This window comes from Salmo salar, chromosome 02, assembly GCF_965601325.2.
Source record: "Salmo salar chromosome 02, fSalSal1, whole genome shotgun sequence".
In the NCBI taxonomy this organism is placed as follows: Eukaryota; Metazoa; Chordata; class Actinopteri; order Salmoniformes; family Salmonidae; genus Salmo; species Salmo salar.
In genome coordinates this window covers 20,715,001-20,727,500 of record NC_138292.1, presented here as the reverse complement: position 1 = coordinate 20,727,500, position 12,500 = coordinate 20,715,001, and the positions used below count along the sequence as shown (strand labels likewise).

Below are 12,500 nucleotides of genomic sequence, written 5' to 3'. Positions count from 1 at the left end.
TCTCTCTTCACCCCTTTTCCCCTCTCTCTCTCTTCCCCCCTCTCCCTCTCTCTCTCTCCACCACTCTCTCTCTCTACCTCTCTCTCTCTCCACCCCTCTCTCTCTCTACCTCTCTCTCTCTTCACCCCTTTCTTTCTCTGTCTCTCTCTCTCTCTTCACCCCTTTCTCTCTCTCTCTTCACCCCTCTCTCTCTCTCTCTCTCTCTCTCTCTCTCCACCTCTCTCTCTCTTCCCCCCTCTCCCTCTCTCTCTCTCCACCCCTCTCTCTCTCTACCTCTCTCTCTCTTCACCCCTTTCTTTCTCTGTCTCTCTCTCTCTTCACCCCTTTCTCTCTCTCTCTTCACCCCCCCCTCTCTCTCTCTCTCTCTCTCTCTCTCTCTCCACCTCTCTCTCTCTTCACCTCTCTCTCTCTCTCTTTGTCTCTCTCGCTCTTCACCCTTTCTCTCTCTCTCTTCACCCCACCTCTCTCTCGCTCTCTCTCTCTCTTTTCTCCCCTCTCTCTCCACCTCTCTCTCTCTCTCTTTCACTCTTTCTTCACCCCCGCTCTCTCTCTTCACCCTTCTCTCTTTCACCAGTCTCTCTCTCTCCCTCTCTCTCACTCCAACCCGCCCCTCTCTCTATCTCTCTCATTCTCTCTCGCTGAGTTATCTGCTGATCAGACTGTTGACAATAGAGCCAGGCTGTGAGGATGACTCGTCAGGGGAAATGATGTCATGAATGACATCATCCCTGTGTCACTGATAGTAGGACATGGCTGTCATTGTTACTATTTGCATAGAACTGGATTGGACCATACAGAAACTAACTGGATGAAACTGGATTGGACCCGTTACAGATCATTAGGCCCATTTGGGCCCACACACAGGGAAGGAACCCGAACAAGATAATAACCTTAAGTGTTGTTTTCACATTTACTTCAGTTTTCAGTTCCTAGTTCCCAAATATTTGTCTTGTTAATCTTTGTTTTGTACATAACCTTTGACTTTTGTGGTGTATATAAGTCAAACGCTGTCCTTATTATGTTGTTACAAAGAAACTGTTAATAAAGACTAGTTTGGTACTGACGTACTACAGAGATGTGTGTGACTATGGGTGTGTGTGAGTGTGTGTTCCTGCATGTCTGTGTGTGACTATGAGTGTTGGTGACTGTGTGTGCGTGCGTTAATCCTACACCATTCTGACATTGTTGTTGTGCTATGTTTCTCTTGAACTTTGACCTTCTGAGACATAAATCATCAGCTCTATGAGAGATGGAGGACAAACAGGCGAAGGAGGAGAGGAGGGAGGGATGGAGGGATGGAGGACAAACAGGCGAAGGAGGAGAGGAGGGAGGGATGGAGGGATGGAGGACAAACAGGCGAAGGAGGAGAGGAGGGAGGGATGGAGGACAAACAGGCGAAGGAGGAGAGGAGGGAGGGATGGAGGGATGGAGGACAAACAGGCGAAGGAGGAGAGGAGGGAGGGATGGAGGGATGGAGCAATAATTGAGAACACAAAAGCACATTTGTAGAGAGTGGAGAGTAGCGGTGAAGCTATGAGAGTCTGACAGGGTCATCCCCATCTCAGACCATGTGGAGTGTATCTGTGAGCCCGTCCGTGTTCCAGGGGGTACAGGGGATGTGTGTGTCCGTGCGTCCAGCAGCGTGTGTGAGGATACAGAGGGAGATGTGTGTGTGTCCGGCGGGGACAGTGGCAGGGCGCGGTGTGGAGGGGGTAACCCCCACCAGAGGGGGTCCTGCGGGGAGGGGTGGAGGTAGAGGGCTGAGACGGTTTGAGGAGATCCCCCACACGGGCAGCAGTGGCTGGCTCAACCTGGTGAAGTTCTGGAGAGAAGACAGATTTAAACTATTACACAAACACATGGAGAGGACCTTCAACACCCTCGGCCCCATTTACAGGTACCTGTGTGTGTGTGCATGTGCGTGGTTGCGTGTGTGCGTGTGTGTTTGTATGAACGTGTGGTGGCAGTGTGACACTGTGGGCCCTACCAGCTCTCACAGTATCACATCATGTTTCTCAAAAGTACATTTTCAAAGTTGTTCCAAATGTCAAATGTTAAAGTTTTGAAGGTTAAGTTGAGGCATTAACCTCAAGTTTTTAAGGTTAAGTTAAGTTCAGGTATTAACTCTGAACGGTTAAGGTATTAACTCTGAACGGTTAAGGTATTAACTCTGAAAGGTTAAGGTATTATCTCTGAACGGTTAAGGTATTAACTCTGAACGGTTAAGGTATTATCTCTGAACGGTTAAGGTATTAACTCTGAACGGTTAAGGTATTATCTCTGAATGGTTAAGGTATTAACTCTGAAAGGTTAAGGTATTAACTCTGAACGGTTAAGGTATTAACTCTGAACGGTTAAGGTATTAACTCAGAATGGTTACGGTATTAACTCTGAACGGTTAAGGTATTATCTCTGAACGGTTAAGGTATTAACTCTGAAAGGTTAAGGTATTAACTCTGAACGGTTAAGGTACTAACTCAGAATGGTTAAGGTATTAACTCAGAATGGTTACGGTATTAACTCTGAACGGTTAAGGTATTATCTCTGAACGGTTAAGGTATTAACTCTGAAAGGTTAAGGTATTATCTCTGAAAGGTTAAGGTATTAACTCTGAACGCTTAAGGTATTATCTCTGAACGGTTAAGGTATTAACTCTGAACGGTTAAGGTAGGTTAAGGTATTAACTCAGAATGGTTAAGGTATTAACTCTGAACGGTTAAGGTATTAACTCTGAAAGGTTAAGGTATTAACTCAGAATGGTTAAGGTATTAACTCTGAATGGTTAAGGTATTAACTCAGAATGGTTAAGGTATTAACTCTGAACGGTTAAGGTATTAACTCAGAATGGTTAAGGTATTAACTCAGAATGGTTAAGGTATTAACTCAGAATGGTTAAGGTATTAACTGTTGGGATCAGAGGCAGATGCTGACACCCATCCACCATCCTCATCCACAACTCTCTGACAAAACTGAAAGCTATTTGAAGGTAACAGAGCTCACTGTTGCCCCTGGTGTCCAGTTTCCACGTCATCTCCCGATGTCCTCAGACATGGATGGACGTTGAATACTGACTTGTATCACGGGTGACCTGGCTGGTGGAGCCAGGTGTCCATGCACAGGTTCTTGTACTACGGTGAATGTGCGTGCGCGTGCGTGCGTGCGTGTGTGCGCTGTGTGCTGTCATGTACTGTGTCGGGTGTGTCTCCAACAGGGAGCGTCTGGGCACCCAGAGCACTGTGAATATCCTGCTGCCGTCTGACATCAGTGAGCTGTTCCGCTCTGAGGGCCTTCACCCCCGACGCATGACCCTGCAGCCATGGGCCACACACAGAGAGACACGGCAGCACAGCAAGGGAGTCTTCCTCAAGTACATACCTGTGTGTGTGTGTGTGTGTGTGTGTGTGTGTGTGTGTGTGTGTGTGTGTGTGTGTGTGTGTGTGTGTGTGTGTGTGTGTGTGTGTGTGTGTGTGTGTGTGTGTGTGTGTGTGTGTGTGTGTGTGTGTATGTGTGTGTGAGAGAGAGAGAGAGAGAGAGAGAGAGAGAGTTTGTCAGAGTGTATGGAGGGTGGGAATATAGTCAGTAATTTGACGGTGGTCCTCTACCACCAGGAACGGGGCAGAGTGTATGGAGGGTGGGAATATAGTCAGTAATTTGACGGTGGTCCTCTACCACCAGGAACGGGGCAGAGTGTATGGAGGGTGGGAATATAGTCAGTAATTTGACGGTGGTCCTCTACCACCAGGAACGGGGCAGAGTGTATGGAGGGTGGGAATATAGTCAGTAATTTGACGGTGGTCCTCTACCACCAGGAACGGGGCAGAGTGTATGGAGGGTGGGAATATAGTCAGTAATTTGACGGTGGTCCTCTACCACCAGGAACGGGGCAGAGTGTATGGAGGGTGGGAATATAGTCAGTAATTTGACGGTGGTCCTCTCTACCACCAGGAACGGGGCAGAGTGTATGGAGGGTGGGAATATAGTCAGTAATTTGACGGTGGTCCTCTACCACCAGGAACGGGGCAGAGTGTATGGAGGGTGGGAATATAGTCAGTAATTTGACGGTGGTCCTCTACCACCAGGAACGGGGCAGAGTGTATGGAGGGTGGGAATATAGTCAGTAATTTGACGGTGGTCCTCTCTACCACCAGGAACGGGGCAGAGTGTATGGAGGGTGGGAATATAGTCAGTAATTTGACGGTGGTCCTCTCTACCACCAGGAACGGGGCAGAGTGTATGGAGGGTGGGAATATAGTCAGTAATTTGACGGTGGTCCTCTCTACCACCAGGAACGGGGCAGAGTGTATGGAGGGTGGGAATATAGTCAGTAATTTGACGGTGGTCCTCTCTACCACCAGGAACGGGGCAGAGTGTATGGAGGGTGGGAATATAGTCAGTAATTTGACGGTGGTCCTCTCTACCACCAGGAACGGGGCAGAGTGGCGTGCCGACCGTCTCCTGCTCAACAGGGAGGTGATGATGGCTCCTGCCGTACGTCGCTTCCTGCCCCTCCTAGACGAAGTAGCGAGGGATTTCTGTCGTCTGCTAGTGACCCGGGTGGAGAAAGAGGGAGGAGAGGAGGAGAGGGGGCACAGTCTGACTTTTGACCCCAGCCCTGACCTCTTCCGCTTCGCCCTGGAAGGTTGTTGTCTTCTTTCACATTTTCAGTTTTCATAAAATCCTAATATGATGTGTGTTGGTGTGGATGTGTTGGTGTGGATGTGTTGGTGTGGATGTGTGTTGGTGGGGATGTGTGTTGGTGGGGATGTGTGTTGGTGTGGATGTGTTGGTGTGGATGTGTTGGTGTGGATGTGTTGGTGTGGATGTGTTGGTGGGGATGTGTGTTGGTGGGGATGTGTGTTGGTGTGGATGTGTTGGTGGGGATGTGTTGGTGTGGATGTGTTGGTGTGGATGTGTTGGTGGGGATGTGTGTTGGTGTGGATGTGTTGGTGTGGATGTGTTGGTGTGGATGTGTTGGTGGGGATGTGTATTGGTGTGGATGTGTTGGTGTGGATGTGTGTTGGTGTGGATGTGTGTTGGTGTGGATGTGTTGGTGTGGATGTGTGTTGGTGTGGATGTGTTGGTGTGGATGTATTGGTGTGGATGTGTTGGTGTGGATGTGTTGGTGTGGATGTGTTGGTGGGGATGTGTTGGTGGGGATGTGTGTTGGTGTGGATGTGTGTTGGTGTGGATGTGTTGGTGTGGATGTGTTGGTGTGGATGTGTTGGTGGGGATGTGTATTGGTGTGGATGTGTTGGTGTGGATGTGTGTTGGTGTGGATGTGTGTTGGTGTGGATGTGTTGGTGTGGATGTGTGTTGGTGTGGATGTGTTGGTGTGGATGTATTGGTGTGGATGTGTTGGTGTGGATGTGTTGGTGGGGATGTGTTGGTGTGGATGTGTTGGTGTGGATGTGTTGGTGTGGATGTGTTGGTGTGGATGTGTGTTGGTGTGGATGTGTTGGTGGGGACGTGTTGGTGTGGACGTGTTGGTGTGGATGTGTTGGTGTGGATGTGTTGGTGTGGATGTGTTGGTGTGGATGTGTTGGTGTGGATGTGTTGGTGTGGATGTGTTGGTGGGGATATGTGTTGGTGTGGATGTGTTGGTGTGGATGTGTTGGTGGGGATGTGTGTTGGTGTGGATGTGTTGGTGTGGATGTGTGTTGGTGTGGATGTGTTGGTGGGGATGTGTGTTGGTGTGGATGTGTTGGTGTGGATGTGTGCTGGTGTGGATGTGTTGGTGGGGATGTGTGTTGGTGGGGATGTGTTGGTGTGGATGTGTTGGTGGGGATGTGTTGGTGTGGATGTGGATGTGTGTTGGTGTGGATGAATCTCTCTCTCTCTGTCTCTCTCTCTGTCTCTGTCTCTCAGCCTCTCTCTCTCTCTCTCTGCCTCTCTGTCTCTCTCAGTCACTCTGTCTCTCTCTCTGTCTCTCTCTGTCAGTCTCTCTGTCTCTCTCTGTCTCTCTGTCTCACTGTCTCTCTCTGTCTAACTCTGTCTCTCTCTCAGTCTTTCTGTATCTCTCTGTCTCTCTCTCTCAGTCTCTCTCTCAGTCTCTCTCTCTCTCAGTCTCTCTCTCTCTCTCTCTCTCTCTCTCTCTCTGTCAATTCAGTTCAATTAAATTCAAGGGGCTTTATTGGCATGGGAAACATGTGTTTAAACATATTAAATAAACAAATGTGAAATAAACAATAAAAAAATGTACAGTAAACATTACACTCACAAAAGTTCTAAAGGAATAAATGTCATATTATGTCTATATACAGTGTTGTAACGATGTGCAAATAGTTAAAGTACAAAAGGGAAAATAAATAAATATAAATTGTATTTACAAGGGTGTTTGTTCTTCACTGGTTGCCCTTTTTTAAAACTTTTATTTAACTAGGCAAGTCAGTTAAGAACAAATTCTTATTTATAATGACGGCCTACACAGGTCAAACCCAAACGAAGCTGGGCCAATTGTGCGCCGCCCTATGGGACTCCCAATCACAGCCGGTTTTGATACAGCCTGGATTCAAACAAGGGTGTCTGTAGTGACACCTCTAGCACTGAGATGCAGTGCCTTAGACCGCTGCGCCACTCAAGAGCCCTTTTCTCGTGACAACAGGTCACACATCTTGCTGCTGTGATTGCACACTGTGGTATTTCACCTAACAGATATGGGAGTTGATCAAAATTGGATTTGTTGTCAAATTCTTTGTGGGTCTGTGTAATCTGAGGGAAATATGTGTCTGTAATATGGTCATACATTTGGCAGGAGGTTAGGAAGTGCAGCTCAGTTTCCACCTCATTTTGTAGGCAGTGTGCACACAGCCTGTCTTCTCTTTTTTTGTAATTTTATATTTTATTTAACTAGGCAAGTCAGTTAAGAACAAATTCTTATTTATAATGACGGCTTACACCGGCCAAAACCGGACAATGCTGAGCCAATTGTGCGCCGCCCAATCACAGATGGTTGTGATACAGCCTGAATTCAAACCAGGGTGTCTGTAGTGATGCCTCTAGCACTGAGATGCAGTGCCTAGACCGCTGCGCCACTCAGGAGAGCCCGGTCTCCCTTCAGCGTCCTTTCTCAATAGCAAGGCTATGCTCACTGAGTCTGTACATAGTCAAAGATTTCCTTAAGTTTGGGTCAGTCACAGTGGTCAGGTATTCTGCCACTGTGTACTCTGTTTAGGGCCAAATAGCATTCTAGTTTTGTCTGTTTTTTTGGTAATTCTTTCCAATGTGTCAAGTAATTATCTTTTTGTTTTCTCATGATTTGGTTGGGTGTAATTGTGTTCCTGTCCTGGGTCTCTGTGGGGTCTGTTTGTGAACAGAGCCCAGGACCAGCTTGCTTAGGGGGCTCTTCTTCAGGTTAATTTCTCTGTAGGTGATGGCTTTGCTAAGGAAGATTTGGGAATCGCTTCCTTTTAGCTGGTTGTAGAATTTAACGGCTCTTTTCTGGATTTTGATAATTAGCAGGTATCGGCCTAATTCTGCTCTGCATGCATTATTTGGTGTTTTACGTTGTACACAGAGGATATTTTTGCCGAATTCTGCATGCAGAGTCTCAATTTGGTGTTTGCCCCATTTTGTGAATTCTAGGTTGGTGAGCGGACCCCAGACCTCACATCCATGAAGGGCAATGAGTTCTATAACTGATTTAAGTATTTTTAGCCAGATCATAATTGGTATGCCAAATTTGATCCTCCTTTTGATGGCATAGAAGGCCCTTCTTGCCTTGTCTCTCAGATCGTTCACAGCTTTGTGGAAGTTAACCGTGGCGCTGATGTTTAGGCCAAGGTATGTATAGTTTTTGTGTGCTCTAGGGCAACGGTGTCTAGATGGAATTTGCATTCGTGGTCCTGGCAACTGGTCCTTTTTTGGAACACCATTCTTTTTGTCTTACTGAGATTACCGTCAGGGCCCAGGTCTGACAGGGCCCAGGTCTGACAGGGCCCAGGTCTGACAGGGCCCAGGTCTGACAGGGCCCAGGTCTGACAGGGCCCAGGTATGACAGGGCCCAGGTCTGACAGGGCCCAGGTCTGACAGGGCCCAGGTCTGACAGGGCCCAGGTCTGACAGAATCTGTGCAATAAACAATAAAATGCAAATTAATTACTTAGAAATCATACAGTGTGATTTTCTGGATTTTTGTTTTAGATTCAGTCTCTCACAGTTGAAGTGTACCTATGATAAAAATTACAGACCTCTACATGCTTTGTAAGTAGGAAAACCTGCAAAATCGGCAGTGTATCAAATACTTGTTCTCCCCACTGTATGTATGATTAAGAGAGTGGGGCTTAAGCTGCATCGCTGTCTCACCCCACGGCCCTGTGGAAAGAAATGGATGTGTTTTTGCCAATTTTAACCGCGCCCTTGTTGTTTGTGTACATGGATTTCATAATGTCGCATGTTTTTCCCCCAACACCACTTTCCATTACTTTGTATAGCAGACCCTCATGCCAAATTGAGTCAAAAGCTTTTTTGATATCAACAAAGCATGAGAAGACTTTGCCTTTGTTTTGGTTTGTTTGTCAATTAGGGTGTGCAGGGTGAATATGTGGTCTGTCGTACAGTAATATGGTAAAAAGCCCATTTGACATTTGCTCAGTACATTGTTTTCACTGAGGAAATGTACGAGTCTGCTGTTAATGATAATGCAGAGGATTTTCCCAAGGTTGCTGTTGACACATATCCCACGGTAGTTATTGGGGTCAAATTTGTCTCTCTCTCTCTCGCTGTAAAGTGTGCGTACTGGCGGCAGAGAAGTCAGGCGCAGGAGAGCAAAAACTGTGTTCCAACGGAGCAGTTTAATAATAAAAACCACCGTAAAATAGAACAAACAAACAATGGGAAACAAAACCCATCACACACCAGCATACATGCACAAGCACTTACAATAAACAATTCCGGACAAGGACATGTGGGGAACAGAGGGTTAAATAGCCTTCCCTGTAGCTCAGTTGGTAGAGCATGGTGTTTGCAACGCCAGGGTTGTGGGTTCGATTCCCACGGGGGGCCAGCAAAAAAAAATGTATGAAATTGTATGAAATGTATGCATTCACTACTGTAAGTCGCTCTGGATAAGAGCGTCTGCTAAATGACTAAAATGTAAATGTAAATACACAACATGTAATGATGGAATTGAAACCAGGTGTGTGGGAAGGCAAGACAAAACAAATGGAAAATTAAAAGTAGATTGAAAATGGCTAGAAGACCGGCGACGCTGACCGCCGAATGCCGCCCAAACAAGGAGAGGCATCGACTTCGGTAGAAGTCGTGACAGTACCCCCCCCCCCCCCCCACTTCACGCGCGGCTCCAGCAGCGTGCCGACACCGGCCTCGGGGACGACCTCGAGGGAAAGGCGCAGGGCGATCCGGATGGAGACGGTGGAACTCCCGCAGCAGTGAAGGGTCCAACATGTCCTCCACCGGAACCCAGCATCTCTCCTACGGGCCATACCCCTCCCAGTCCACGAGGTACTGAAGGTCCCTCGCCCGACGCCTCAAATCCAGTATGGAATGAATGGAGTATGCCGGGGCCCCCTCGATGTCCAGAGGGGGCGGAGGAACCTCCCGCACCTCAGACTCCTGGAGCGGGCCAGCCACCACCGGCCTGAGGAGAGACACATGGAACGAGGGGTTAATACGGTAATCGGGGGGAAGCTGTAACCTATAACATACCTCATTCACTCTCCTCAGGACTTTAAACGGCCCCACAAACCGCGGACCCAGCTTCCGGCAGGCGGAGGGGCAGGTTTTGGGTCAAGAGCCAGACCCGGTCCCCCGGTGCAAACACCGGGGCCTCACTGCGGTGACGGTCTGCACCAACTTTCTGACGCAGCACGGCACGCTGAAGGTGAACATGGGCGGCATCCCATGTTTCCTCCTCGCGCCGGAACCAGTCGTCCACCACAGGAGCCTCGGTCTGACTCTGATGCCAAGGAGCCAGAACCGGCTGATACCCCAGTACGCACTGGAAGGGGGAGAGGTTAGTGGAGGAGTGGCGGAGTGGCGGAGCGAGTTCTGGGCCATCTCTGGCCCAGGACACGAACGCTGCCCACTCCCCCGGCTGGTCCTGGCAATAGGACCTCAGAAACCTACCCACATCCTGGTTAACTCTCTCCACCTGCCCGTTACTCTCTGGGTGAAAACCCGAGGTAAGGCTGATCGAGACCCCCAGACGTTCCATGAACGCCCTCCAGACCCTCGAAGTGAACTGGGGACCCCAATCTGACACTATATCCTCAGGCACCCCATAGTGCCGGAAGACGTGCGTTAACAAGGCCTCCGCAGTCTGTAGGGCCGTAGGGAGACCGGGCAGAGGGAGGAGACGGCAGGACTTAGAGAAACAATCCACAACAACCAGGATCGTGGTGTTTCCCTGTGATGGGGGGAGATCGGTCAGGAAAATCGATCGACTGGTGTGACCATGGCCGTTGTGGAATGGGTAAGGGGTGTAGCTTACCTCTGGGCAGGTGCCTAGGAGCCTTACACTGGGCACACACCGAGCAGGAGGAAACATAAACCCTCACGTCCTTAGCCAAGGTAGGCCACCAGTACCTCCCGCTCAAACAGCGCACTGTCTGACCGATCCCAGGATGACCAGAGGAGGGGGATGTGTGGGCCCAATAGATCAACCGGTCACCAACAGCAGACGGGATGTACAGATGCCCAGCGGGACACTGGACGGGAGCGGGCTCTGCACGTAATGCCTGCTCAATGTCCGTGTCCAGCTCCCACACTACCGGCACCACCAGGCAGGAGGCCGGGAGTATGGGAGTGGGATCCATGGGCCGCTCCTCTGTGTCATACAGCCGGGACAATGCATCTGCCTTCACGTTCTGGGAGCCTGGTCGGTAGGAAAGGGTGAACACAAAACGGGTGAAAAACATGGTCCACCTGGTCTGGCGAGGGTTCAGTCTCCTCGCCGCCCGGATGTACGACAGATTGCGCTGGTCAGTCCAGATGAGAAAAGGGTGTTTAGCCCCCTCAAGCCAATGTCTCCACGCCTTCAAGGCCTTGACGACAGCCAACAGCTCCCGGTCCCCCACGTCATAGTTTCGCTCCGCCGGGCTGAGCTTCTTAGAGAAGAAGGCACAGGGGCGGAGCTTCGGTGGCGTACCCCAGCGCTAACAGAGCACAGCTCCTATCCCAGCCTCGGACGCGTCCACCTCCACTATGAACACAAAGAGGGATCCGGATGGGCCAGCACGGGAGCCAAGGTAAACAGAGCCCTCAGGTGACCAAAAGCCCTGTCCACTGCAAACGTACCGGGCCCCCCTTCAGCAGTGAGGTAATGGAAGCCGCTACCTGACCGAAACCCCGGATAAACCTCCGGTAGTAGTTGGCAAACCCTAAGAACCGCTGCACCTCCTTTACCGTGGTGGGAGTCGGTAAAGGAGTCGACCGCTGAATGCCGCCCGAACAAGGAGAGGCATCGACTTCAGCGGAAGTTGTGACACTCTCTCTCTCTTCTCCCTCTGTCTCATTCTTTCTCTCTCACTCTCTCTCTCTTCTCCCTCTGTCTCATTCTTTCTCTCTCACTCTCTCTCTCTTCTCCCTCTGTCTCATTCTTTCTCTCTCACTCTCTTCTCCCTCTGTCTCATTCTTTCTCTCTCACTCTCTTCTCCCTCTGTCTCATTCTTTCTCTCTCACTCTCTCTCTCTTGTCCCTCTGTCTCATTCTTTCTCTCTCACTCTCTCTCTCTTCTCCCTCTGTCTCATTCTTTCTCTCTCACTCTCTTCTCCCTCTGTCTCATTCTTTCTCTCTCACTCTCTCTCTCTTCTCCCTCTGTCTCATTCTTTCTCTCTCACTCTCTTCTCCCTCTGTCTCATTCTTTCTCTCTCACTCTCTTCTCCCTCTGTCTCATTCTTTCTCTCTCACTCTCTCTCTCTTGTCCCTCTGTCTCATTCTTTCTCTCTCACTCTCTTGTCCCTCTGTCTCATTCTTTCTCTCTCACTCTCTTCTCCCTCTGTCTCATTCTTTCTCTCTCACTCTCTCTCTCTTCTCCCTCTGTCTCATTCTTTCTCTCTCACTCTCTCTCTCTTGTCCCTCTGTCTCATTCTTTCTCTCTCACTCTCTCTCTCTTGTCCCTCTGTCTCATTCTTTCTCTCTCTCTCTCTCTTCTCCCTCTGTCTCATTCTTTCTCTCTCACTCTCTCTCTCTTGTCCCTCTGTCTCATTCTTTCTCTCTCACTCTCTTGTCCCTCTGTCTCATTCTTTCTCTCTCACTCTCACTCTCTTCTCCCTCTGTCTCATTCTTTCTCTCTCACTCTCTCTCTCTTCTCCCTCTGTCTCATTCTTTCTCTCTCACTCTCTCTCTCTTGTCCCTCTGTCTCATTCTTTCTCTCTCACTCTCTTCTCCCTCTGTCTCATTCTTTCTCTCTCACTCTCTCTCTCTTCTCCCTCTGTCTCATTCTTTCTCTCTCACTCTCTCTCACTCACTTCAAAATAGACTTTACTTCCAAATACTTTAGACATCAATGATCTCTCATCAACATTCTCTTACCCGTGTTCCGTT

The 12,500-nt window shown here is 49.2% G+C and overlaps 2 protein-coding genes across 3 annotated transcripts in view; both read left to right on the top strand.

Annotated features, from left to right (window-relative positions):
* The window catches only part of LOC106594169 (complexin-3-like), a 3,273-nt gene extending 2,201 nt beyond the window's left edge, over positions 1-1,072 (top strand). For both annotated transcript variants that reach the window (XM_082960627.1, XM_014185535.3), the window contains one exon: positions 1-1,072. This exon is cut by the window's left edge and continues 435 nt beyond it. The gene's annotated coding sequence lies outside the window, so the exon portion shown is untranslated.
* A 405-nt stretch (positions 1,073-1,477) lies between these two features.
* cyp11c1 (cytochrome P450, family 11, subfamily C, polypeptide 1) overlaps positions 1,478-12,500 on the top strand; it is a 15,764-nt gene continuing 4,741 nt past the window's right edge. The window contains exons 1-3 of the mRNA XM_045699349.2: positions 1,478-1,897; positions 3,212-3,367; positions 4,425-4,639. Of these exons, the coding sequence (XP_045555305.2) occupies positions 1,569-1,897; positions 3,212-3,367; positions 4,425-4,639 (700 nt within the window). The 5' untranslated portion in view covers positions 1,478-1,568. The remainder of the gene's footprint in view (positions 1,898-3,211; positions 3,368-4,424; positions 4,640-12,500) is intronic.